Raw genomic sequence first — 25,828 nt, forward strand, 5'->3', positions numbered from 1 at the left:
TTAAATAATAATAATAGTAATAAATAATATATTTATTTTTAATATCAAATTGACAATCTTACATCATAAACCAAATAAATAATTATAACAAACGGATGTAATTAAGTAGGCAGAGACGTATTGAGAGATGATTTAAATTTTCCATACAACATGCATGGATGTTGTGTAGATAAGGGAGAGTTTAATAAGCCTTTTCTTTTCTTGAAAGAAAAATACAATCTGCGGAGTTTATTAACAGTTGAAACTTGAAACTTTGGAATACTTTAGTGGGTCTAGTAAGGAAACTGCAAACCAATTTCCTGAATATAATTAAGTAAACGCGCATCATTTTCATGAAGGAGTGGGAAGGGCAGAGGCGTCATTTGAACCAAACCGCGTAAGCTGTGGCCTCTTCTAACTTTAATATATAACCAATCAAATCCAAATCCAATAGCAGCACTGGGAGGGCTTTCCCTTAATTCAGCAGAAGCCCTTTGGACAACGCCTCTTCACAATTCGGAAACCACCAAGAACCTTCCCTTCTTCTCTATCAATCTCTCATCTTTCATACAACCCAATCCCCTTCCTCTCTCCATCCACACTCAGGGTTCATCAAACAAACATCTAAACTCCCATCATGGGTAACGGCGACCCCAATTTCAATGAAGAAGATGCCAGCAGCTATGCTCTCAGCGGCAGGATTATGCTCAGCGCCATCCTCATTTTATTCTTCATAGTCATCCTAATGGTTTGCCTTCACCTTTATGCTCGATGGTTTCATTTACAAGCTCGCCGCCGACATCGCCGGCGCCGCCGCACTCACCTCGTATTCTACGTCGACTCCGCCACTCCCGCCGTGGCCTCGTCGCGCGGTCTCGATTCGTCTCTACTCTCGTCTCTCCCCATCTTTGTATACTCCTCCAAGACCCGTCCCGAGCAGGTTGAATGCGCGGTCTGCTTGTCCGAGTTCGAAGAGGGTGAAACGGGTCGAGTTTTGCCCAAATGCAGTCACAGCTTCCACGTTGACTGCATCGACATGTGGTTCAAGACCCACTCCACGTGCCCCATTTGCAGGGCTGCTGTTGAACCCGAGCCCACTGAAGCCGACAGGCCAGAAGTGGTGATAACTGTGAGCGAACCGGAAATTCCTGAACCAGGGTCGACTTCTGGGCTGTGCTCGGAGTGTCAGAACGAAGGCAGGGATGAAACCCGAAGTGGCCTCACGGTTTGTTCTCCGTCGTCTTCGATTGGGTTCGGGCGGAAGCCATCGTCTCTTGCGGGTGTGACCCTGGAGATGCCCAAGGGGAGCGAGTGCTTCGGGGAGGAGTCGGCTTGCGAGTCGCCGTCGACTCAATCATCTCTCAGGTCGCCGATGAGTCGTATGCTTTCGTTCAAGAGAATGCTTAGCAGAGACCGGAAAGCAAACCTGTCGCCAACGGCAGGGTGTACGGCGGGGGGCAGCAGCTCTGGGATTGAGAAAGAGAAGGATGGGGGAGAACGAAAGGAGTGCCAGTGAGGTTGGTGTGGACTAGGAGGAGCTGACTCAGGGCCACTGACGTGGCCATTTCCCAACAAAGTCAAAGATCGTATTCAAAACAAACACACTGTGCATCCCTCTTTCATTGTTGACTCTTCTGGTGATGTAGGAGGCGGCAAGAGGCGTGTCCACTCCTCATGGAATTGGAATTGGAACGGTGTATTTTTATTTTATTTTATTATTCTCGAGCATGACACCGACACTAATATTCCATTTCATTATTCGCTCCACTTTCTGCGGGATAATTAGTTTCTATACGTACACGATTATAAGTTTTGTGCATACATCCCATGTTTACTAGCATTATACTGTTAATATTTTTGCCTATAATATGTCCAAAATTCAATAACACTTTTGTTGTCCAGCACTCGTTGATATTCCCTTCCAGAACTTTGGGCTTGTAACCCTCTTATTCTTATAACCCATCTCCTGAACTTCATGCTTATCTTGATTTTTTTTTAAAGGGAAAAAAAACCTCTAATTCTATTAGTTTGTTAAATATTTTGTCTCGTTAAGGGTTCTCGTTTCATATGCCTAGGTATTGCAAAGCTCATTGTTGAAATTATTGACAAGAGTTTTATGAGGATTGTGTGTGAAAAGAGTAAACCACCGGAAGAAAGAGCCGAACGTGCAGACGCGGGGAACAGTATGGAAGACATGGTGGATAAAATAACAACCACAAGGACATTAAGGACTGAAAACTTGTTCGCAAAACAGTTTTCTACTTTTTAGAATAAAAAAATAAAAAAATTTATTTGATAACATATTTTTAAAAAATATTTAAAAAATAAAATATTATTTTAAAAAATAAAAAATAAAAATAACTTTTAGGTGTTTTGTAATTATTGTTCTGAAGAATAAATTTATTTTTTTTATTTTTTTATTCTCAGAATATATTTTACAAAATATCAATATTTAAAATAATAAAATAAAAATAATTTCAAACAGTTCTCAGAAACTTTGGAGTGGATAGTTTAACATCAAAATGCTCTTTACAAAAAATTTTGTATAAAAAAATTAATTATTATAAAATATATTGATAATTAAATTGTATTAATAATTTTCTCCCAAAAAAGAGAAGATACGGATATATAATTAATTATATTCTCACGAGCCAGTTTTATAATCACACAGGAACCGAATCATGATATTTTTTTTTTTTTGACCAGCAGGAGTCACACTATTCAAAATTACAGCTTCACTTTAGTTGTGTGCAAAGTTGATGATTGGTTCAAAATTATGCTTGAGTTTCTAAATTCTAATCAATATTTTAGCGCGTGGGGGATTGGTGCATCCGAAGAGTCCGCGACGGGAATAAGCGAAGTTTGACTCTTGACTGTCGTTTTCCCGCTAACGTGATCAAGAGTTTCAGTCGGAATCTCCACACGCTTTCCGCTATGGGGACGCGGGAGAGAGAAATGGGTTCAGGGGATATGCTTATTTCAGGGAGAAAATTCCTTCTCAGGATCGTGTAAATTAAAAGTATAATATATTAAAAAAAGTGATTATGCAAGTGGTTCTATTGTAACTGGATTATCAAAATTTCAGAATTCAAAATAAGGAACCTTATATTCTGTGCAGCAGTTCTCTATTTTGGAGAAGAGTTGCAGTGTTTTCATATCACAAAATTTTCAGTTTCTTCTCCAAAACCACATTCTCTCATAACCAAGATTTCCCAGCGGCCAAATCCTGAACGTCCAAGTGATCAAAATCTCACAACGCACACATCACATGGCTTTAAAAAATGCATGTGAATATTTTGTTTTTAAATAGTAAACAAATTACATTTTGAATGATTATATGTAGGGGTGAAAGTAAGTTAGGACATGCTAAATGTTGGCTAAACAAGTCTAGTTTATTTATATAAATTATCCTAATTATAAACTTATGCCCAGTTTTTATTATTAAAAGTTACTTCCTTTGTTAAAAATATAAAAATATAAGGCATTTTTTGAAGAGTTGAATGTTTAAAAATATAAGATATTTTTAGTTTTTTAAGGTGTAATCATTGTCTTTTTTTTAAAAGTGCCCCTATTAATAATAATTTTATATTTATAATAGGGTATTTAATAAGGGTAAATATAAAAAAATAAGGTTAATTAAAAAGTATGTAACTATTTTATTGATAGGTAAAATTTAATTAAAAATATTTTATATTTTTAAACGGAGGAGGAAGGTCATTGCTATTTCTTTTTATTATAGGTCACATACGAGTAGGGGTTTGACCTAACTTGACCTATTTAATGAAAATGTTAGATATAAGCTTACAACTAAGCTTATTTAAATAAACAAGTCATGTCTATTTACTCAAAACCTAGCCTGTAGGCTTATCAGAACTACTTGTTCATGTTTTTATATTATACTTGTATAAATAAATATTGTTTCTTCCTCGAGTAAATCTACATATAACAAATTATAATTAAATTAAATTAAATTTTATTAAAATATTAAAATAAGTAAACAAGTCTGCAAAGGCCTACAGCTTGACCTATTTAAATTTTAGGCTAGTCTAATTAAGAGTTTTGGACGAATTAGTTGGATTGGATTTTATATGTTTTTTCTTAGCTCATTGGGCCTGAAGCAATATCATTTTGAGTTAAAATAATAATAGTTTGTCACAAATTTTGCCGGGAGATGCTGAGAAATCTCAATTTTGAGAGGATTCAATTTCTTCTTCTTTGTGCTAATTTTTGCAAGCTTGTCTTCGCAGCATACCTTACAGTGGGTGATAGCTAAGTTCGAGCAATTAATCTGTTAAAATAGGGTTGAGGTTAAGAGATGTGAAGAATGTCATGCATGATGGAAATTTTTGCCTTTCACCGTCTCGCCAAGAAGAGTGTTACTCTACAACACATTTGGCACATACTTTGTTCCTTTAGCCCAGTGTCGGTGATTAGTCAACATTGTCTCCCTTGGTTTCTTTTATTTTTTATTTCACTTACATTCGGTGAGTTATGAGTTTTAACTTTTATTAGTTTTAATTTATCATTCGACCCTTTAAAAAAATATTAAAAAAGGTTGGGTTAGTCTCAGAATGTTGGCACATTAACCTGTTCGCTGAAGATGACTCCACTTGACTTGGGTCTGCTACACCTTATCTCTAACTGCCCGGGCAAGTCACACCTAACTAAAGAAGTAGAAGACCGATCCTTCAGATGAACAAGTTGATTTAAAAATAACTTCGTGTCGGGTCTCACCCACGCGCTTTGGCTTCATCACTTATTTGGTAACCATATGATCATTGGCTTAATACGCGGGGAACGGAGTAGTTATTCATTATACAAAAATGTTTCTCAGTGTCTGCTTCGCTTCGAGAAACATGGAACGCATGTATAGTTGGTGAACCCCCCCCCAAAAAAAAAAAAAAACCAACTGCAACTGATTCCATTCCTGATTCTTCTGGCACATTGTAATAACTTGTCATGAATCTCAATATTGTGCCAGAAACCACACCAACATTAATGCTATATATCAACTCGAGCTAAATGGCTGCTCACTCGGTTCTTGCATATGGTCCAGAATTCAGAGAGACACAGAATATTTGGGCCGAGATTGTCCATGAGATTAGGCCCAGATCACTTATACCAATCAACTGTCTATTTTCTCAAATAACAAGATACTGCTTTTACTCGTAAACTATTAATTCTTTTATTTTTTACTAACATGATATGTGTAAAGAGCCAACACGCAGTATGTAAGATCATAATCATACCTTTTAATACTAATTTATTTTTGAACTCTTTTTCTAGAAACAGTGAACACCTTAAAGTCTTGCTAAAATAAAATTTAATAAATATTATTAAAATATTATGTATTTAATATTTAATAATTTAAATATTATTATTTAAAACATTACACCACACAATTTTTTTCTTTTTATCTCTTCATTTTTCTCTTATTAAATAACTTTTTTTATAACACTTTAATAAAATAGGCGATATCTTTTAAATAACCACTTTTGTTGGCATATTGTTGATCTTGATTTGTAATGTTTTTGATTTTACTCCTAATATTGTAATGAATAGAAATTATTAAATTTAGGTAGTGTAATATTTTGAAGGAAGATTTTTAGTTGACTAAAAAAATTACAAAAAATAACCTAAAAATTAAAAAAAAACTTAACCAATATTAAAAATATGAATAAGTTTCAACACGCACAAAAGACATAATGATTTGAACACTGTCTTGGAGAAAAAATTAAAGATCGATATATAAAAAATAAAAATTCATATATAAATTTATAAAATGCTAATTTGAGTTGTTAATATTTAAAATATAATTTATAAATTTTCAATGAATATTTATGAATAATAATATTTAAATTATTAAATATAATTTTTTTTGATATTTTGCTAATAATTATTAAATTTTATTTTAATAAGACTCCAAAGTACTCGGTACTCATAGAAAAATACTTTAGGGTGACCACCAGTGCTGTTGAAAAAAAAGCATAAGGATAAATTAGCACCAAATGACATGGTCAGAATCTTATTTATTATTGTGAGTGAGCCTCACACACACGCCACATAAAAAAATAGAAAAGTTAACAGCCTCTTAACATAAGGGCATTTTTAAACCTCAAAAAAAGATTAGGAAAAAAACTGCACAACTTAAGAGTATAAAGTGCCTAATGCTCTTAAAAAATAAATATAGGGTTAGAATTAAACCTTAACTCTTAAAATTAAATCATAACTTATCCCTATTCTATGGATAATAATAGTAGGATATATTGGTTTCTATTCTCCCTCTCCTTTTTAACAAATTTATCAATTAAAATAAAAGGAGTTTATGGGCTCGTTTGTTTAAGCTTAAAAAATAAGTTATTTTTAAGTAGTTTAGATATTTTATAAAAAGAGATTTTTTCTAGAGATTTCATAAAAAAGAATATTATTAGTTAGTTATTTTTTCTATTTTATGATATTTTCCCTGATTTTTTTATAAAAATAATTTATTATTATATTATTTTAAAATTTTTATGATGTTTTTGTGTATCTCACATCTTTAAAGTACTCTCTATTATCTACCGCATTAAATTATCTTTAAAAGTTACCTAAAGTATCTTCTTAAAATAATCAAAAATTTATTTTTTTTATTATGATTATTTTCAAAAGTTTAAGCACATATTATAAAAACTCACAAAATAATTTTTTTAAAAAAATAAGTGATTATTTCAAAAAAAATAATTTAAAACAAATGTGTCATATATCTTCTAATTAAAATGTTGTTGTTTGTGTTCACAGATTTACCATATTATTATTTAAAAATATTTTAGCGTTCTGATTATAGAAAACTGCATATAATTACCCTTATTATTTTGTTGTGTACAATAAGAATTAAGAGCTCATCGAAATAATTTAATTTGGTTTTCTTTTGGTTATGGTTCATACATGAAAGTCTCCAATAAAATATCAATCAAGGACTATTGAAGCATATTTATATTAATTAAGCATTAATAAATTTTAAAATTTTACTGCAGTGCCTTGATCTTTAATTGACATTAATTTATTGACAATAGGCTTGTCATAATAAATGAAATCGTACATGTAATCGTGATGAAGAATGCCGTATGGTATGAGTATAGCAATATTATTGACAAATAAAGGACTTTAGGACTAATGGAGATAAAAAAAAAAATCATACTCATACATATTAATACGCCCTTTCATACACATATTTAAAGACCCTGCCTAATAATTGCACTAACTCTTTCTTTATTTGAAATGAGATTATGCCTAAAATTGCATTAAGCTTAGTTATGATAGCAAACAAAATTATTATTTGCAATCTCTTTATCCTTCTTTTTCATACTCTCTCTTTTTTTATTTTTTAAGAAAAAAACAATTGCATTGATTTTTACTTAAGAACTAAAAAAAATAAGAGACAGGTATTTAAACATGAAATTTGTTTGGAAATTAATAAACTGAGTATTTTAAATTTTTAAACAAACAGACTAATAAACCTATGTGTAGCACGTCTCAAATCCGTCTCACCAGTCCAGTAGACTCCTCCCTTCCTGATCTCATTTCCTCTTTCTCTCTGTCTCGGTTTTCAACTTTCACGTCCAGCTTTCTTCTCTTCTCTTCCGTCCATCCTCATGCTCTTCTCCTCGATCTCCTGCTCTGGATTTCTGCTCCGTTTTCACGTTCCTGTTTCTCCTTCTCGGTCTCTCTCTTCTTGGTGTCTGTTTCTTCCTCCCTCAACCTCTCTCTTCTCCTTCAGTTTTTCATGCTCTGTTTTCTATTTCTTTTGTGTATATGTTTCTCGTTCTTTTCTCCAGCCAAAAAAAACTGCCCTGCCTCTGTTTCACGCTCGGTCTTATATAGGGGATGGAAGAGGTGAATCATTGCTCTCTTGCTCTGCTTCTTCCTTTCTGCTGCGTTTTGCTGTGTGCACGGGAGTCTCTACTCTGTTTTTCTTTCTTTTTTGTGTTGTTCCGTCTCTATTTTTTCTGCATTTCTGTCTCTATTTCTTCTCATTTTTCTGTGCCGTCTCCTGTGTGCGTGCTGTGTCCTTGGTTCTGTTTTTTTTCCTGCTAGTCGAAGCATATGCGTATGTGTTCCGATTGCTTGCTATTTTTTTTTTGCTTTGTTTTGCTTCTTCTGTGCCTAGCCGAAAGCGTACGTGCGTGTGTGTTCTCTTTTCTGTGTTGCATTTGTATGCTCTGCACTTGCTTTTTTTTTTCTGCTCTGTTTTGCTTCTTTTGCATTTTATGTTTGCTGTCTCTTTGCTTTTCTTGCTGCCTAGCCAAAAGTGTGTGTGTACGTGTATTTCATGTGTCCTGATGATGCTGCATGTATCTGTTCCTTCTTCTTCTTTTCTTTCTTTTTTTATTCTTTAATGACTCTTTTTCTTTCCCTTTTTCTTTATTGATTAGATTGAGGGAATGAAAGAACTAATTTTAAAACATATATTTTTAAATAAAAAACAAAAAATTTAAGGAGAGAAATTTAGAGATAGTTGAGTTTCAAAAATTGATTCTCAATATCTTTGTATTCTCTTTTTTTTTTTGAAAATATAATCCTAAAAAAGGATTTCCTTTATTTTTATATTTATCATATTTTTGATTATTTATTATTAAAAAGGAGTCCGGATAAAATATGGTGTTCACAACTATTCACTAGAGTTTTAATAAAAATTATTTTAAAATTAACAACAATACATTTAAGTTTTAACAAGTAAAATGTATGAAGTTTTAAAACTCTTAATTTGTAATTGATCATATCAAATTGACAAATAATATTATTAAAATAAGAAGTACTTTTTTAAAATTAACAACACATCATTATGTTATAACATTGAAGTGGTTTAGAATCTTGGATTGCAACACACACACACACACATACATACATACATACATATACATATATATATATATATATATATATTGTTATATGCAATTAAATAGGTCTGGTGGCTTGTTGCTAGAGCTTCGTTGACTCGCTGGCAGCAAGGTCTCTGGTGGCAATCTGGTGGCCAGCGCTAGTGACAGTGAGAGTGACTTTTTTTTATTATCTTATATTTTAGAGACAATTTAGTCATTTTATATAAAAATCCAGAACTAAAAGACTGCAATGAAATTTTTATAATTTTTTGATTTTTAACTGATATAAATATGTTCCAGCTACCATTATATTTTCCCCTGATAAAAAGACACGTAAAACGGGTCATGTGGATTTCTTCTTGTTCTCGTTGCCACAGGGTTCCAAAAATTCACAACAATTGATGATGTGAAACCTAAATCCCAATGAGGCGGAATATAGGGCGATAAAAGAGCGTGAATGGGGCGGGAAATGATTGCACAAATCAACTAACGAAGAAATGCAAGAACCAGGAGTAGAGGCCGGAAAGTAGAAGGAAGGAATGAATAATGTCTAGGGCGAGGCGAGCATGGGTCCGGTGGAGTAGGGGACCCCGGAGGAGACAATCCAGGAATCGCCTTCCAGATTATTGGAAAGCTGGAAGTATCTGCCCGGATAGTACTGAGCAGCCTTGCTACGCGGCAGGTGGGCGTCGACGCCTGGCCATTTCACCCTCTGGGCAACATCACCGCCCGGACCCAAGTTGCCGTACTCCAGAGCCGTGCAAGTATCCTGAAAGTTCGATCCCGTGAATGGGACATACCCCTTGGGGTTGAAGATTTCATGAATATAGCTCTCTATGATCACCGTCTTTGCGTACGGCTTCCATGGCCTTGCCAGATACGATATCTGCAGCCCCTTCTTCACGGCGGCGGTATCCATATAGGATGGGTCCGGAAGGAATTTGCAGCCCTGGAACACCAGAGCGCTCGGACCTGCCTCCTGGTTCTTGCCGCCGGCCGCCACCACGCCTTCCTGCCCGTCCACACCCTTCTTCACCATTATGGTGCAGTTCTGGAATACTGTCACTGCATCGCCGAATATGAAGTCGATGGTCCCCCACACCGTGCAGTCCCTGTAGAACTGCCTATACGCACTCGGATACAGCGTGTCTTGGTGTCCGTCCATGTAGCACCTGTATATCACTGCCTTGTCTCCGGTTATCCTGAGCGCCACCGCTGGCCCTGCACTCGGTCCTGCTGTGTTCTCGAACCCTACGTCTATTGCCATGAAGTTATTGGCATTCACCGCTGCGCTCACACATGCAAACAGCATTTAATCCAATAGTATATAATTCTTTCTTGTCTCGTCTCAGATTCGTTCCAACTTAAAGACACTTACAGAAAGATGAGGTGTGGAAAGTTTGGAACCCATCCTTCTGGGACTTGCCTCCCGTGAACCTGGTCTTTGTGGGACCATCTCCGACGATGGTCACAAAGTTCATGGTGTTTGCGGCTACGATCACTTCCTCCTTGTATATCCCAGCCTTGACGTGTATGACAAAGGGCTTGTTGTTGTCTGGGGGAACTGTCTTGAGCGCGTCCGTCAATGTCTTGAACTGGCCGGTCCCGTCCTGAGCAACCACAGCGTCCGCCTTCAGTGCTTTTGATCCCGCCTGCAACAGCCTCCTCTGGTGGCTGTTCACCCACGTTGGAATATCATCAGCCGCTGCCGAGGTAGCCGATGAGAAGGGACTCGACAGTAGCTTCCTGCTCTTGTTTGTGACGTCGTTCGTGTTCTCGACATCGGCTGCGTCTTCCAATTTGAAATCCTCCAAGACACTCGAGAACCCTTCCACTATGTCCAGCGCGTTGTTGCTCATCTCTAACGCCGTTTTCAATGCATGGGCCATGGTCTGCCCGGCCTTGGTGGTAGAGTTCTGAAAGCCATCCAGGCAGGTGTGCTGCATGGTTATGGCTCCTGACAGCCACACTTTGAGGTCGTAGGCGAACTCTCCGAGATTTGCGAGCTCGAACTTATCCACCTTATCGATGGAGTCATTGATGCTCTTCAAGGCGTAACCGAACACCTCCTTGCACACGTCCAAGGCGTTTTTTTGCTGTGGGGTCCTTCTCCAGCTCTAGGAACAGTGTGGAGTTCTTTAGCTGAGCGGTGATCTCTTGGGCAGTGGAGTTAAAGGCGGCTTTGATGAGGGATTTCATGTCGTTGTTATTGGCGGACGCTGCACCCTCGACGCTCTTTTTGCAGGTCTCTGTGTATTGTGCGGAGAGGCAAAGCGTGTCGACGTTCCTCTGAGACGTAGAGATGTCAGTGGCGTTGTTGGTGTCTTTTCCTGTATTATTATTGCTTACGGCGACGGCAGCTACCATTGCCACCAGAAGGATGGAAGATAAACCCATGATGGCAAGCCTCTTCCTCCTCTGCTGGCCGCCATTGTCGCCGGACATCCTGAATCAATTTCCTTCTCTTTTTCCTGGCGTATCTTTTTCCCCGTGATGCTCTCTGGAAAGAGATGCCAAGAAAAACGAAAAGAATGACGATGCAACGCGTTGGACTCTGTTCGTCGTCACTAAGGTTCAGAGCCGTGGGGACGCCTTGCTTCCCGATTCAGCCCCCACCTTTCCCTATGAACATATATACAGGCAGACCCCTCCCAAACCAAAGGTCGGAAATTAAGACACTCTTGTTGCTTCCTGCGCTGATGTCCCCCAACTCCTATTATTTCGATTTTTCAACAGTTCAACTGAAATATAGTCGTTGACTTTATTTGATCCGCTTACTTGTTTTCCCATCAGTAATTGCTTTGTTTATTTGGGCAAAACATTATTTAATTAGAGGAGCTCCTCAAAACATGGACTGCATTTTATATGGATATTCATTAACAAAGCAATTTGCTGTTGTTTCCGTTTTCAAAATATTGGTAATTTAGTATATTTTAATTTAATCCCCTCAGCTTTAAGTTCCTCGGGTTAATTTTCAATTTCAATCATTCGTCCATCTATCAATTAAAGCTCCTAGACTAGCTGTTTTTTTTTTCCCAAGTAAAAATTGGTCCTTTAAAACGATAAAATGGGACGGAGGGAGCAGCAAGCATGCATTGAAGGACTGACCTCAAAGAATAAAATAATTTAAGGGTAAATCAAGGCAATTGTATTTCAGAGATTAAAACAATATTATGGAAGTGAATATTGAGATATTTTGACTTTTGAGGAGGGTCGTTTTTAATAATTAAATGGACGCGCATCACATGGCTATAATCAATCCGCGCCGTTACACGCAGACCCGACCGTTAACCTGAGTCCTTGGTCTTGATGTACGAAGGTGTATTTGGGGAATCTTCTATTGTTATGACTTTATTCATTTGTAGCACCAGGGATTTTTCCTGTGAACCATCGCCATTATCCATTACACACTAGTTAAACTTCAAAGCACCACTTTTGGCACCTGAGAACGTCGTCAAGTTTTTTTTTTTGGGGGGGGGGGGAATAGAGAGACAATGTCAGAAGTAGATAGAATTTAATTAAATAAAAATCGAATTTAAGATATAAATCAAGATCCATGTTTTATCACATGACATCCATCTATCCATCTACAAGAAATGGATTGGCTTCTTATTATCACACAACAGGTCTTTTCGGAAAAGTCATCTAGCCAGTCTTAGATCATCCAGTGAATTTCTGGCTTCTTATTCTCGTGGTGATAAAAGAGACATTTTCTTTCGCTGTTCCAGTGGAAAGAACAAATATACAGACGAACTTAAAGCTTGGCTCTCTGCAATTCTAACTTGGCTATGGTGCCTAGGTGGACTTCATCGGGACCATCAGCGATTCTCAATGTCCTTGCGGTGGCCCACAGATGCGCCAGCACTGTGTCAGATGATATGCCAGCTCCTCCATGCACTTGCATTGCCATGTCAAGCACCTTAAGCGCCATATTTGGTGCAGCTACCTGCTCCAAGACAGGAGTGAGCATAGTGTAGAGAAAAAATTTACATTCCCTGATTACGAGTGAAATTACAGTTCCCACAATTTAGGGCCAGACTTTGTATTACAAAGCACTACGAAAGAATTACCTTGGCCATGGCTATGATCCCCCGAGCTTTTTTGTTCCCTATTCTATCAAGCTGATCGGCTGCTTCCAACACCAACAATCTTGTCCTCTCTAGCTCTATTCGACACTAGACCCAAAGGAAAAAAAAAAAAAAAACCATGTAAGCAAGATTCTGTAAGATGTCACTCTGGGAGAAATTTATATCCCTGAGATTTCTAAATATCCAGTCCTATAAAATAATATGCCTCAGGATCACTGATCGAACAGTCACAGATAATAATAACTTCATAGCAAATGGACAAATCTGAAAACCTTGGCCAAATCTGAAAGAAATGAACCATGTTCAGCAATTAACTTCCCAAATGCTCTCCTATTCACAGCCCTTTCAACCATCATCTGCATGCCTCTCTCAGCGGCACCTATCAGTCTCATACAATGGTGCAGCCTTCCTGGGCCTAACCTACCCTGTAAGAATACAAGTTAGTATTCGTCTCCATGGAAATTGAGTGAAAGATCTCAAGCCAAACAAGCTCTAAACTAAAAGTGGCAAAAATCCCCCAAACAATCGTGTATAATTTAAACACTTAATTTCTTTGCGTAATGATTCTGACTCTCATTCTAGCATCCACTTTCAAATGATAATTTCCATGTGCCCAAAAAAAAGATATGAATTTTTTTTCCCCACCAGTCAACAAAAGTCCCAGCAACATTCACCCAAAAACACCAATACCAACACCAGCGACAAACTATTTCAAGCAGGTCAAACTCATGGACCACGGATTGTAACTTCTCCAAACTTCCACGCAGAACTACAACTTGGCTTCTCAAAATATGGTCAAGTTTGAGGATAACGAACTGCAAGGTCTAAACAAATATCACATGCTAGCATCATCAGGCCAATGAATGCGAGAGTTTACTAAACTTACTTGAGCAATTTCAAATCCACGTCCTTCACCCAGTATAATATTTTTTGCTGGCACTTGCACATTGTCAAAAGTGATTTCTGCATGCCCATGAGGTGCATCATCAAAGCCAAACACCATTAATGGTCTCTTTATGTGAACACCGGGAGTTTGAATATCCACTAAGATCATAGATTGCTGTTTGTGCTTGGCTGCATTGAAGTCAGTTTTCCCCTATGCATATTTGATTCAAATGAATACCCATAGCACAAGGGATTTTATCATTGCAATGCTTTTCAATCAAATACTCACCATGACTATCAGAAGTCTGCATCTTGGATCCATGGCACCACTTGTCCACCATTTTCTCCCATTGATGATATATGAATCTCCTCCTTGTCTATTTACATAGGAAAAACGATGAAAAGTTATACACATCCCATTGTCACTGATACCCTTTCCTGGTCTTTCTAACATAAGCTTGGCTCAAAAATCTGCCTAGTTAATTTGATATTTGATAATTAACGCATTTATTTCACCTAATCAAAGGTTTTCTTGATTGAGCTCTTTTTTTTTATTTTTAGGAAAATAAAAATTCTTGACAGTTCTACCTTCTGATTGAACACTCAATATTGGTTGCATCAGAAGATGCAACACGTGGTTCTGTCATGGCAAATCCAGACCTAATCTTCCCCTCGAGCAAAGGAATAAGCCATTCTTGTAATTGCTCTTTATTTCCATAGCGCAATAAAACCTAATATTCATAGGGATGTGTTACAACTGGATCAAAGGAAAACGCAATGGAAGTAGAAAGAGGTGTTGGATCCACCGAGGACAGAATCTAATTGAAGAGAGTTTAAGAACTTGATAAAAGGAAAAATCATTCAATTGCCAGTCAACCTTGCTTATCTACAGGTCGTCTTACCTCCATATTACCTGTGTCAGGTGGATTACAATTAAACACTTGTGGAGCCCATACAGAATGACCCATTATCTCACAAAGGTACCCATATTCAAGGTTTGTGAGACCAGCCCCCCATAACCAGTCATGTGCATCACCAGAGAGGTCATTATTGATCCCATCAAGGAGTATATTCTTTGCTCTGGCAGCACTGTCAATCTGCATAAAAACAGAAATATAACATACTCAAAGTATATTAGTTTAAAAAGGCAATTAGTGTAGAAACAAGAACCACAGGTGACATAATTACAAGCTTCATCTGTATTATAGTTACCCTCTCTTATTTTTCCAATTTTCCTTTCCTATAAAATTGCACATTAAATGGTCTATATCCTCATAATTTACCACCAGTCATTCTATGAAGAAACTAAACTGGCCAGCCACATTAAATTAAACATAATATTTGCCTATTTGTTAAACCTTCAGCACTGGCATCCTGCTATTTCAATGTAATTTTTTCATGAGGCTTGAGTAGAGGTATATACCAAACAGCATCCAAACATAAAAGTGTAAAAGTGAAAATCTCATACAAGGCCCTCTTGAAATATTCGGTTCAACTCATTGCCATCAGTACTTCAACTAGAATAGCGTTCATCATGCATTTTTTCAATGGAGATTAAAGACTGTCCAGCATGATATCATTAAAATTTGGATGGTGTGGAAAACAGTGAACCCTCACACCAGAGATTTAAAAAAAAACAACGTCCATGTCTAACATGGATTAGATGGAGGAAGGACCAAATTATATTACTGAAGAGCATGATTAAGAATTTGAGATGCATACAGGCATCCACAAGTTCCACAAGCCTTCTTTCTTCGCCAACTCCTTTAACTTCTCCTCCATAGGGTGAACAGTCCAACGTGACTTAGATTGGGCAAGTTCATAAAATTCTTTTTCTATTGGGTATATGTGTTCTTCCATGAACTTGACTAGTCTGTTCTTCAGCTTCAAAACCTTTTTACTAGGAACAAACTTTTCTGCATTTGAAACGCCTTGCATGTCAGCCTCATCCACAAATTCTTTTGAATAGTGTTGTAGACTTGCATCTAATTGTTAAGAGTAAAAGAAACTCAGCTATTTTGAGTATATTAATGCTCTTGAAAAATAATTGTGAAGAGCACAAAATTGCATTTGAGCCAACTTGTAAGTGAAGTGCATTACAGTTAAATGGCCTGCCTGCAGATGGAGGGCGTTGAGGAAGCACATATTTGCGCTCAATAAATTCCCAAGCAGCATCTATGAAACCATTTGCAAGTAGATCTGTGTAACGAGCACGCTCACCCCCTGAAGCATTTCCCTAGAATGAACAGAAAGAAGGTATGATTCATTAAAATATAATTATAAACTTCATGATAAAGCGTCCCAAACAAGTCAAGATACCTTAATCCACCTATTATACACTCCTGCATGGATTGAAGCTGCACGAAATAAAGAAAAGGCAACATAGAACTTCCACTCTGCAACAGGCCATTTTCTTCCCTGGTATAAAAAATTTCTCCAGTCAGTGTTTTTTCCATTATAATGAAAACAGGATATAATTCAACAACTCTTTCATTGACCACATCCAAGCCATGGTATGCGTTTGGACTGCACATAGTATCTATAATAACATGGTCAATGAACATAGCACAGAAATATCAGATGCATGGTAAAAGCAAACCACACCAATAATGCACATAACTATTGAATACAACATATCTTGAGAAAACAAAGATATAATTCAAAATTTCAATTTATAAAATGAAGTGCATTGTCCATTCCAAGCAGAATCAATGTAGAAACCTCTTTATATTTATAGTAACGAGATTAACTAGTAATTCCTGAGCACTCTCGTACCTTTCTTAGCAAGGATATGTCTTCAGATTCCTTCTTTTAAAAAAAAAAAAAAAAAAGCTTAATTTCAAGTGGAGTTTCAAGATAAGTCCTTTGAAAGTGAAAGGGTTTGTATTTGGGAAATCATTTAACAAGTGTTTGTTCAAATATTTGAAAAGAATTTACGTTTGGTAAATCTTTCTATAAAAAGTATTTTAATTGTAAAATTATGAGAAAAAGGCACCTACAAGTTTGGGTTTAGGGTCTAGGGGTTTGCAGTTAATTATTTTGAGTAGTAGTATGATTGTTTTAAAAAATTGTTTCCGTTACACCCCTCTCAATCTCAATATAAGTAATAAGCAACATCTTCATCCCAAGTAGGACAGCCAAACAGGCTTTCCTTGATTAAAGCCTGAATGTTCCATACAAGATTTTTTCTAATATATATATATATATAATTGAGCAAATAGGACAAAATTGTGCTATGGTACTTACTGATAGAGAGCAGTATTCAGCCAAATATTCAGATTGTGTAGGAATTCCCGGAATTTCATGGTGTTCCAGACCTTTATATATTTTGTCATGCCCAATGTCTGCAATATAATGCTGCAAGGAAACCAAGAACTGAATTGGGGATTCCATGTTTTTAATGAAAGAAATGAAGATGATATTATTTGCAACATAATGCAGTGAATAGCCCTTTAAGCATCAGTCTTGAGTCAGATTTTATATGTCACATACCAAACAGCTGAATGCAACATCACACATTTGGTTACCAAGGGTTGACAATTCCCAGTCAAGTACGCCAATGACCCGATCCTGCAATAGAAATGAATATGATCAGGCATAGAATTCACTGTTAATCTTGACACAGCCTAGAGTGAAATTTCTGTCTTTCATCTAACTTGGACTAATAGAAATATCTATGGATTGATAACAGCACCAAAGAAAAAGCAATAACATTTATATTAATTAAAAATAGAAGGAAAGTGAGTATTCTTATTATCTGCATCATACCTCAGTGGGATGAAACACAAGATTATCGATCCGAAAATCTCCATGGACAAGGCCAGCCATTGCTCCTGAAGAATCTTCAAGTGGAATGTGATGCCGAAGCCAATCAGCCAGTGCAAACATTTTAGGATTGCTTGCAGGCTTACCCTCACTGGTTGCAGCAATGTACTGCTTACCCCACCTCTCAACCTAAAATTAATATAGCGTTCAATAATTTCTATAGACTTGGTCAAAATAAAAAGTAATCCCATCCCTCTTTTTAAATAACTCATCAGAAAGCACTCCTGCAAATCCTTTCACATATCGAACTGTAATAATGGTTTAATGCAACCCAATTCATAGTAGCAAATTTCAAGGCATAATCTTAACCATGCATAAAGAATCATTTCAGTTCAAAATCACTTATAACTAATAAACCTGTCTTTTACAATAATCCGCATGCAGCCCATATTTTCCCAGTCCAATGGAGTTCACATCAACAGAATGTAAGGAAGCTAAAGTTTTGGCAGTTTCCCGGTAAATTGCCTTCCTCCTTTCTGGTGCCAATCCCTAAAATCAATACATTAACATAACATAGTTTAGCAATCAGGCCGATAGTAATTCAGAATTCACAGTGACAATGTAAGAAAATATAACCAAATCTAATAAGCCCTCGAAAATTTTAGTCAAGATGATTGAAGATAAAAGATAGACAAATCATCAATCATACTGGCAGCTTGGGGTCAACAAATACGCGTCCCTCCAAATATTCCATGATGTAAAAAGCTGTTCCCAGTATACTTGGATCATTGCAAAAACAAAAAGCTTTAGGAACTGGAACTTGGGTATGAACTCCTAACGCCTGGAGGACCTGAACATGGGAAAACAAAAAAGAAACTGCTTATTATTCAACATACTGATATTGTTTAGTACAAGTGTACAATTCCCAACACTGAACGAGACGAGGGACGTAGCATTGTCTCAAACACCAAGAGATCTATTCAACCGTATTGTCAGTTTTCTAATTACTGGCACCAACATGTAAGCGTCCCCACAATGCAAAAATGTAGAATTGCAAGGAAACATTAACATGAAGCACAAAAATACATCGAACCCCCATAAAAACACCTGAAATTCTCTGTCGATGGCATGAGCTGACGCCAACAATTTTCCTGGAGGCTTCTTCCTTAGTACATAACGCTTCACCGCATCCCCTGAGCCTGAGCGCGCTTCCAGCAAGTAGGTGGGGTTCGATTGCCCATGCCCAAACTACAGTTTAGCCATGAGAATGAAAAATCAAACGAGAAAACAATTGCCAAAAACCAACACAAGGGAAGCAAACCCCAAGAACACAGAGCATGAAGCATGTAAGGAGCCGACCTGTGAGATATTCAAATAAGGAGAGTGAGGGAAGCCTGAGATATTGGCGGACGCATAGCGAAACAAGGCGCTGAGATCGAACTCCTTAGTTGGTTTCACTTGGCGGACAAGCTCAGATGTGCTCCTCGCCATATCCAACTTCGAATGCGACCACGATCGTCAGAATCAATAATCCAGAGATTCAATGCACCCAATGTTTATATATTTTAATCAATATTAATATTAATTCAGAATTTCAAAGAAAGAGATGACACGGAAGTCGAGGAAGAACGTAAGCTTGGGGAGTGACGTCTCTAGAAAGATGTGTCGGAGAAAATCAACTCTAAACGGAGTAGCATTTCATAAGACAAATCAAACATTTTGACCTAAAAAAAACGTAAAATCAAACATTATTAATTTTTACTTATTTTTAATTTTAGAATTATTTGAAAATTAAAACAGGGAGAATGACAAAAAGGACCTGCAAATAATAATCAAGATGTGATAATTATTTTTTAGTATTTGAAAGCTTGTCTATTTTATTTTAAATTTTAAAATAGAGATAAATATGTCTTTTGACAAAAAAATTAAATTATCAAGTAAGTCCCTAAAAACTAGAAAATAATTATGATAATTAATTATCATTTTTTTCCCTCAACTTTATCCAAAAATTGAGAACTCTAAATTAAACTATAATCAATTCTGTTCTTTAATTTTAAAAATTATTTCTTTTATCATCTTATCATTTTCTCATCATTAGTTAATCATTAGTGAATTTTATGTTACATTTTTAATATTTTTTTATTACAATTAAGATGATAAGGGAGAAAATTTTTAATATTAAAAGACAAAATTTACTTATAGTTGAATTTAGAATACCTAATGACTTTTCAGGTAAAGTCAATAGGCAAAAAAACCCTTAACCCATTATCATATTTCGTGATATCTAATTACCATTTGTATATTTCAAAATTTTTTTATGTCATTTTCTGATTAAATGATTGAGAATGTATTTTCTAAATCCCTTTGTTTTTGCCAAGATGCAATTGATATGTCAATATTAGACTAACATTAAAAATTTTAGGCAATAATTGAATGCCTACACCTATAAAATTTTAAAAATTTTTGACCTGTTGATATAGTATGGATTTTATGAAACACAATTTTTAAGTACACAAAACTCGATTTGTCAAAAAAATATATACATAATTTATAATTTTATATGTTAAATAATATATAATAATATATAAATAATATAAAGTTCGACAATAAAAATGTTGCGACCCTTTATATTGTCGTTAATAAATTTGCGGGTAGGCGAGCAAAAGCTGATATATTTTGGCCATGTTTAGTCAAGAATAGAGGTTAAGGTCAATGAGATAAACGGTGTGGCAGGTTGGCATAGCTGTGGTCTTTGAAATGACGAGACTCCACCTTGTGTCTCTTCACGAGAGGTTCTCTTATGTTTTACTTCCCTGTAACTTTTTTTCTTGTTTATACATTGATTTCAGTTCTTCAGTTAAAAAAAAAAAAATTGTGGAGACTCCTGACAGAGTAAGGCAGGTGGAGACTGGGGGTTGGGATACAATACTCACTCACTGAAAGCAACGAGCCTGCTCTGGGGTGTTCACGGGATGAGATGGGACCGGGACACCCCCGTCCCGTGTCCCGTCCCGAAAAAAATATCGGGACTGAATTTTGGTCCCGTGTCCCATCCCGTTCCGAAAGTCGTCCCGTCCCGTTAAGAGTCGGGACGGGACCGGGACAAGATCGGGACGTCCCGCTGTCCCGATAAATGAAATAATGTGAAAAAAAATCTGAATAATAACGTTTTTTAAAATTTTAAATTATATAATTTATTAAGTTTAAAATCAAAATAACGCAAGTACATAAATAACAATAATTTAAAATCAATTATTGAATTATATTAATCACAATTACATATTATAATAAAAAATGCAAGTGATCTTTATGCTATAAGATTAGCAACAACAGGCAAATCAAACACAACATTAAATAATTGTTCTTCTACTTTAGTGAAGATGTATTAAGCCAATTACTCTTCTAAAAATAAGTAAGAAATATGTTATAAAGAAAATTTATTAAATAGATATATATAAGAATAAATTATATTAATATAATTAATATATTATAAAGAAATATATCACCATGTTTACTCCATGCCATTAAAATTATCAATATAAAAAAAACTTTAGTTTTAAATAAGAATTACAAGTATTAAAATTATAATTGATATAATTAATATAAGTATAGATTATGTTAATATAATTAATATATTTAAAATAAAAAATAATATATATAATATTCGGGACGGGACGGGACGTCCCGATGGTAATCCCGTGTCCCGTCCCGTCCCGCACTCCTTTCCTGTCCCGTCCCGTAAAGTCCCGTTCCGATTATTTTCGGGTCAGGACAAGACCCGTCTCGATATGATCGGGACGATACCGGGCCAATCGGGACGGGTCCGGAATGAACACCCCTAGCTCTACTCACCATGTTTAGCTAAACGGAGCATTCACTGGAAGATGTGTGAAGAAATCAATGCCCTTCTTCCCTTTCACTGCAAGAAGTCAATCAGTCTTTGAAACTTAATAAACAGTTCCAGTGTCCTGATTTTTCGTGATTTCCATTGATCAATATTCAAGGCACATCAGAATCATGGGTTAGTCAGGACAAAGTCTAGTATAAGTTTGGCAGCTTGAGACACGCTTTTCTAAATTAAGACATCTGAAACTATATCCTGAAAATCCCATATTAACCAACGAAGAGCCACGCCCACGCACAAGTGCTGGCCCACCCAAATATGACCAATTTGACTTGTAAGAAAACTTTGAAACATAATTTGACCCCCCTAACTTGCTTAGTACCGGCACCACGGGGGTTTGTTCATCATAGTAGAACCTGCCACTGCTGCTTCCTCACTTCAGCATCTTTGGGAGGCAAATACCAAAAGTTGTTTGCTTGCTGCTCTTAGACACCTTGGACCCTACTAGCCTATACTGCATGCATTTACTTTGTCTTTTGGATCTCATCAGCCCAACAAAACTGCCATCTAGGCTACTTCGATCTTTTCACTCCCTGTTATATTCAGAGCGTTATTATATGCAAGCTTTGCATTAAAAAAAAAAAAATCGTAGGATTTCAAATCAGAACAAAAGATGTGACATAATTATTAATAAATTTAAAAAAAATTTAAAGAGATAAAAATAAAATTAATTTTAATTATAAAAAATCAAAATACCCTTCATTTATTATATAAAATTATTAATTCTTAATTTTTTACTTTGCTTATTAAAACGCATGGAGTTAAAGAAAAAATTTATTTTTTAATGCTCTTAATGCTCCATTTATAAAAAAAATTAAAAAAATATATAATAAAAAGTGTAATATTAAAAAAATATTATTAATGAAATCTCATTTTTATTAAAATATCTTATATTTTGGAGTACAGAATCTCTCTCAAATATATTTTATAAATTGGGACGAAAGGTTTACTTCATGATCTATCACTAGAATTATAAATTATACTCTTACCGGCGATACACACAATTGTGGGTCTTTTGTATTGTAATTATTAAAAAAAAACCATAAAAAAAACATTAAATAATCTTTTACTGTAGAAAAACAGTATTTTTAACGTACAAGGGACAGCACTTTAATGCAATTTATGAAAACTAAAATTTATTAACGTGGCTTGTAAATTATATTAGTCGACATCTCAATAATTATAGCACATCACAATTCGTTTATTGTTTAATTGATCACGCAATACTTGATGCCTTCCTTATCATCAAACAGAGAAAAAAAAGGAAAAAAAATAAAAAACGAAAATCCTTCCAACTAAATGCATGAGAAAGAAACTAAAGTGGTTTCGAATAGTTGAGGAAGAAACGGACCGTGACTGGGTCTAGGGTGTTCTCCTTTGCAGATTCCAGCACTTTGACAAAAGAGCTATCTGAGATTTTGTAGTGCTTCATCCTCTATGGGAATTGTTTCTAGCTCGCCCAGCAGATTATGGGGCTGCAATATTCCTTTCTCTGCAATGTTCCTCTCTCCTGAGCCACGTACCTTGACAGTTGCAACATAAGAGCACTGGGTCTCAGAAACTCAAGTTTTCCAAACGGAAATGATATAATGCGAAGCACTGCCCCCATACCAGAAGCAAGAATGCATTCAAGGGAAAATCTGCAGCAGTATCCATATGACACTCGTACATAACGTGCATGGAGATTCGAAAGGCACCTGGGGTGCCAACATCGATACTTTCTCAAGGCCCGCCAAAGTGAGAGTGAGAGGGGGAGAAAGGGAACCAGGAAAGAAGACAAATCATTTCGTTTCGATTAGCAGAGATGGTGTCCTGCACCCTGTCCTTCAAGCTCGAAGCTGGATCGTATTTGAATATGGGCATCATTGAGAATCCCTGAAACCCCATCCGCCTGTACAAATTGAAAACCGCAAAGAAGTGGAGAAATTCACAAGAAATTAAAAGGAAAAAGGAAGCAAAAACAGAGAATGACGGTGATAGAAACAGATTGCAGAAAACAGAGAAGGTGGAAGACCCGAGGGGGAGATGGGGTATTTCATAGGGACGAAGGAGAAGCAATGTGAGAAAGAAATGAAACCGTAAAAACAGAGAAAATGCCATGGCTGCAGAGCAATGGGAAGAGCACCAATTAGTGGGAGTGGGCACCGGCCAATTGGAGAGTTCCGTTTCCCTCACTTTTAAAATCGAAGCGGTGAGTTTTATACCCAAAAAATAAAAAAACGGAGAGGTTAATTTTGTTCTCAACGCGCTTCTATGTGGGCTAGCGTCAAGAGAATTCACTGGTAAATGAGCTCAGGCCTTTGTCACTCGGCCCATAGACTCCTCCCAATTCATTTGAACCCGTGCCGGTAGATGCCAGCGCAACAGTCCCAATCTCGCGATGAAGATTTCATTATATGTCCCATAATTTACAGGCGAGTAAAATTCAAAATCCAGTCACGAGCACTGTTAAGGATTCTCTCCTCTTCCTTCCCATCTTCTCCTCCTCCTCTTTTTATTTCTAATCGTTAGATCAGGATTTTGAATAATTCAGATTTAATCTCCTTCAAAATATTTCATTTTATTTTACTTTTACTGTATTTTTAAATTCTTCTTATTAAATTTTAGTAACTTGAATTTATTATTTATATTTTTATAATTTAATATTTTAATAATATTTTTTAGGAGATCAAATATAAACTATCTAAATCTTGATCTAATGACTAGAAAGGGAAGAGAATGAAAGAGGATAAAAAGAAAGGAGAGAATCCTTGCCCCATGAGCACCGAATCACAATCAAATTGAACTCAATTCAAAATCATTTCATTAAAACACCTTAGATGTTTATTACATTCATCATCGTGTCTATCAGGTTTATCGTATCTTAAAAGTTAAACGGATGGATCTTCAAAAAAAAAAAAAAATCTTGAATTATATGGACCTGTTCACAAATTGATATCAATTACAACAGCATAAATAAAATCTGGGACAAGTGAAGATTGATTTATTATGTTTGAAATTAACTAAAAAAAAATCCGGCTGCCTTCGCAATGAATTATTCCCCTGTGTCTCTCTGGGCGCGTGTTCGTGTTTATTTAAGGAGATAGATCGAAGTTTTTATGTGCTTGTATTCATCTGAAGGATCCCACTTCTTGCGTCTGAAACTGCGCCCACGTATACCCAAATCTGTGTGATTGTGCATGCCCATAAAAGCGATGAGATATTACTGCTGCTGACTACAAAAGACCTGTGGGAGCTAGCGGACAGCAGAAAGACATGGATGGTCGTATGAAGTGATGGATCGATGTCGTCTCATGTGCGGGAAGAAGACGCTGCGACTCATCCATTCGACAGCATCAAGTCCCCTGGCACGGGGCTTCCTCGCTTTCAAATTCCTATACTTTGCGATCTTCTGATCTCTAACGTTCATACAAATAACTCATGTTTGCTGTTAGTTTGTCCATTATTTTATTAAAACCAATGTAATATGACAAGCCATCATTTATTTGCACATGCATGACCTAAATTTATGAAGATTTTCCGCACAAAACTTCGAGTTTAAGCTAAAAAAACTTGTAGAAAAACAAAATAAAGAAGGTCGGCGCGTGTGTTTGGCTAGCTAGTAGCATTTTAAGCTTTTTTTTTTTAAATTATTAAAAGAGAGAATTTTAGACAAATTAAGTTCAAGAACTTATCATCAAATTAAGACATCTTAAGCTTTGTTGATTCAAGGGAAGGGGAGGGGAGGGAGAGGGGCTCCCCCCAATTTTGGGGGGAGGTTTTGGAGGGGAGGAGAGGGAAAATTTTAAAAATTTTCTCTCCCCTCCACTTAATCATCCTAACCAAACAATACCTTAATGTTTGCAGAGATAATTAAATTTTATGTACTGTTCACAAACATGATCTTTGTATTTGAAATAGGATTTAAATTTGAATCTATTTGGTAACATATGAGTTGCATCTTTGCAAGATATATTAATGTTTGTCGATAAAAAAAATGCTAATTCTAATTTACTTATAATCATGAGTTAATAAAAATGCATACTCATCACTCAACGTCTTATCTTGGCAGATTAAACAAGTCAAGTAGCTATATATTCCATAGGAGACATGGTATATAGAAAATAGAAGGACCTGGCTCCCTACTTTGCACCATGACAAAATCTTGATCTAAGTGCTCTAACTTTAAAATCTTTTATTTTTATTTATATTTAAAAAATTATAAAAAATAATAAAAAATTGTAATAATTTTGTGCATTGTTAATCTGAATAGTCTATATTTAATCTAGACGTTCCAATTTAATGTTAAAGTGTTTATAATTTTTATAAATTAATTATTCAAATACATTTTAAACAATGTAAATTTAATA

The 25,828-nt window shown here is 35.9% G+C and overlaps 3 protein-coding genes across 5 annotated transcripts; 1 reads left to right on the forward strand and 2 right to left on the reverse strand.

Moving 5' to 3' along the window:
• The first annotated feature begins 363 nt into the window (after positions 1-363).
• On the forward strand, positions 364-1,883 carry LOC129320593 (RING-H2 finger protein ATL2-like). Its single transcript, XM_054966117.1, has one exon. The coding sequence runs from the start codon at positions 617-619 to the stop codon at positions 1,493-1,495; it is 879 nt and encodes a 292-aa protein (XP_054822092.1). The 5' UTR covers positions 364-616; the 3' UTR covers positions 1,496-1,883.
• Positions 1,884-9,159: 7,276 nt separating this feature from the next.
• On the reverse strand, positions 9,160-10,785 carry LOC129319168 (pectinesterase/pectinesterase inhibitor-like). Its single transcript, XM_054964152.1, has 2 exons — positions 10,216-10,785; positions 9,160-10,124 (listed from the first exon to the last, which is right to left on the reverse strand). The coding sequence occupies exons 1-2, from the start codon at positions 10,781-10,783 to the stop codon at positions 9,388-9,390; spliced, it is 1,305 nt and encodes a 434-aa protein (XP_054820127.1). The 5' UTR covers positions 10,784-10,785; the 3' UTR covers positions 9,160-9,387.
• A 1,565-nt stretch (positions 10,786-12,350) lies between these two features.
• Positions 12,351-19,204, reverse strand: LOC129320626 (probable acyl-CoA dehydrogenase IBR3). 3 transcript variants are annotated; one of them, XM_054966158.1, is made up of 17 exons: positions 18,935-19,204; positions 18,683-18,823; positions 18,285-18,425; positions 17,993-18,124; positions 17,579-17,764; positions 17,303-17,380; positions 17,057-17,167; positions 16,130-16,228; positions 15,926-16,046; positions 15,533-15,795; positions 14,713-14,907; positions 14,399-14,541; positions 14,100-14,187; positions 13,812-14,021; positions 13,198-13,350; positions 12,908-13,012; positions 12,351-12,783 (listed from the first exon to the last, which is right to left on the reverse strand). In XM_054966158.1, exons 1-17 carry the CDS (start codon positions 19,064-19,066, stop codon positions 12,592-12,594), a joined length of 2,490 nt encoding a protein of 829 aa, XP_054822133.1. In that variant the 5' UTR covers positions 19,067-19,204; the 3' UTR covers positions 12,351-12,591. The 3 variants fall into 3 exon arrangements, with proteins under 3 accessions (XP_054822133.1, XP_054822134.1, XP_054822132.1); XM_054966159.1 differs by having other exon boundaries at positions 15,533-15,726; positions 18,935-19,203; XM_054966157.1 differs by having other exon boundaries at positions 15,911-16,046; positions 18,935-19,202.
• Positions 19,205-25,828: the final 6,624 nt, after the last annotated feature.

This window comes from Prosopis cineraria, unplaced genomic scaffold, assembly GCF_029017545.1.
Source record: "Prosopis cineraria cultivar Desert tree isolate PC_DT_omini unplaced genomic scaffold, ASM2901754v1 PC9, whole genome shotgun sequence".
Classification (NCBI taxonomy): Eukaryota; Viridiplantae; Streptophyta; class Magnoliopsida; order Fabales; family Fabaceae; genus Prosopis; species Prosopis cineraria.

Excerpts from the sequence above, each read along its gene's own strand:
- LOC129319168 (XM_054964152.1), bottom strand. The coding sequence starts at position 10,783 with ATGCAGCACACCTGCCTGGATGGCTTTCAGAACTCTACCACCAAGGCC. Across the intron at positions 10,125-10,215 it reads TTTCCACACCTCATCTTTCT|CGGTGAATGCCAATAACTTC; the intron begins GTAAGTGTCTTT and ends GTGTGAGCGCAG.
- LOC129320593 (XM_054966117.1), top strand. The coding sequence starts at position 617 with ATGGGTAACGGCGACCCCAATTTCAATGAAGAAGATGCCAGCAGCTAT.
- LOC129320626 (XM_054966157.1), bottom strand. The coding sequence starts at position 19,066 with ATGGCGAGGAGCACATCTGAGCTTGTCCGCCAAGTGAAACCAACTAAG. Across the intron at positions 18,125-18,284 it reads TTGTTGACCCCAAGCTGCCA|GGATTGGCACCAGAAAGGAG; the intron begins GTATGATTGATG and ends TATTGATTTTAG. Across the intron at positions 17,765-17,992 it reads CGGATTATTGTAAAAGACAG|GTTGAGAGGTGGGGTAAGCA; the intron begins GTTTATTAGTTA and ends TATTAATTTTAG.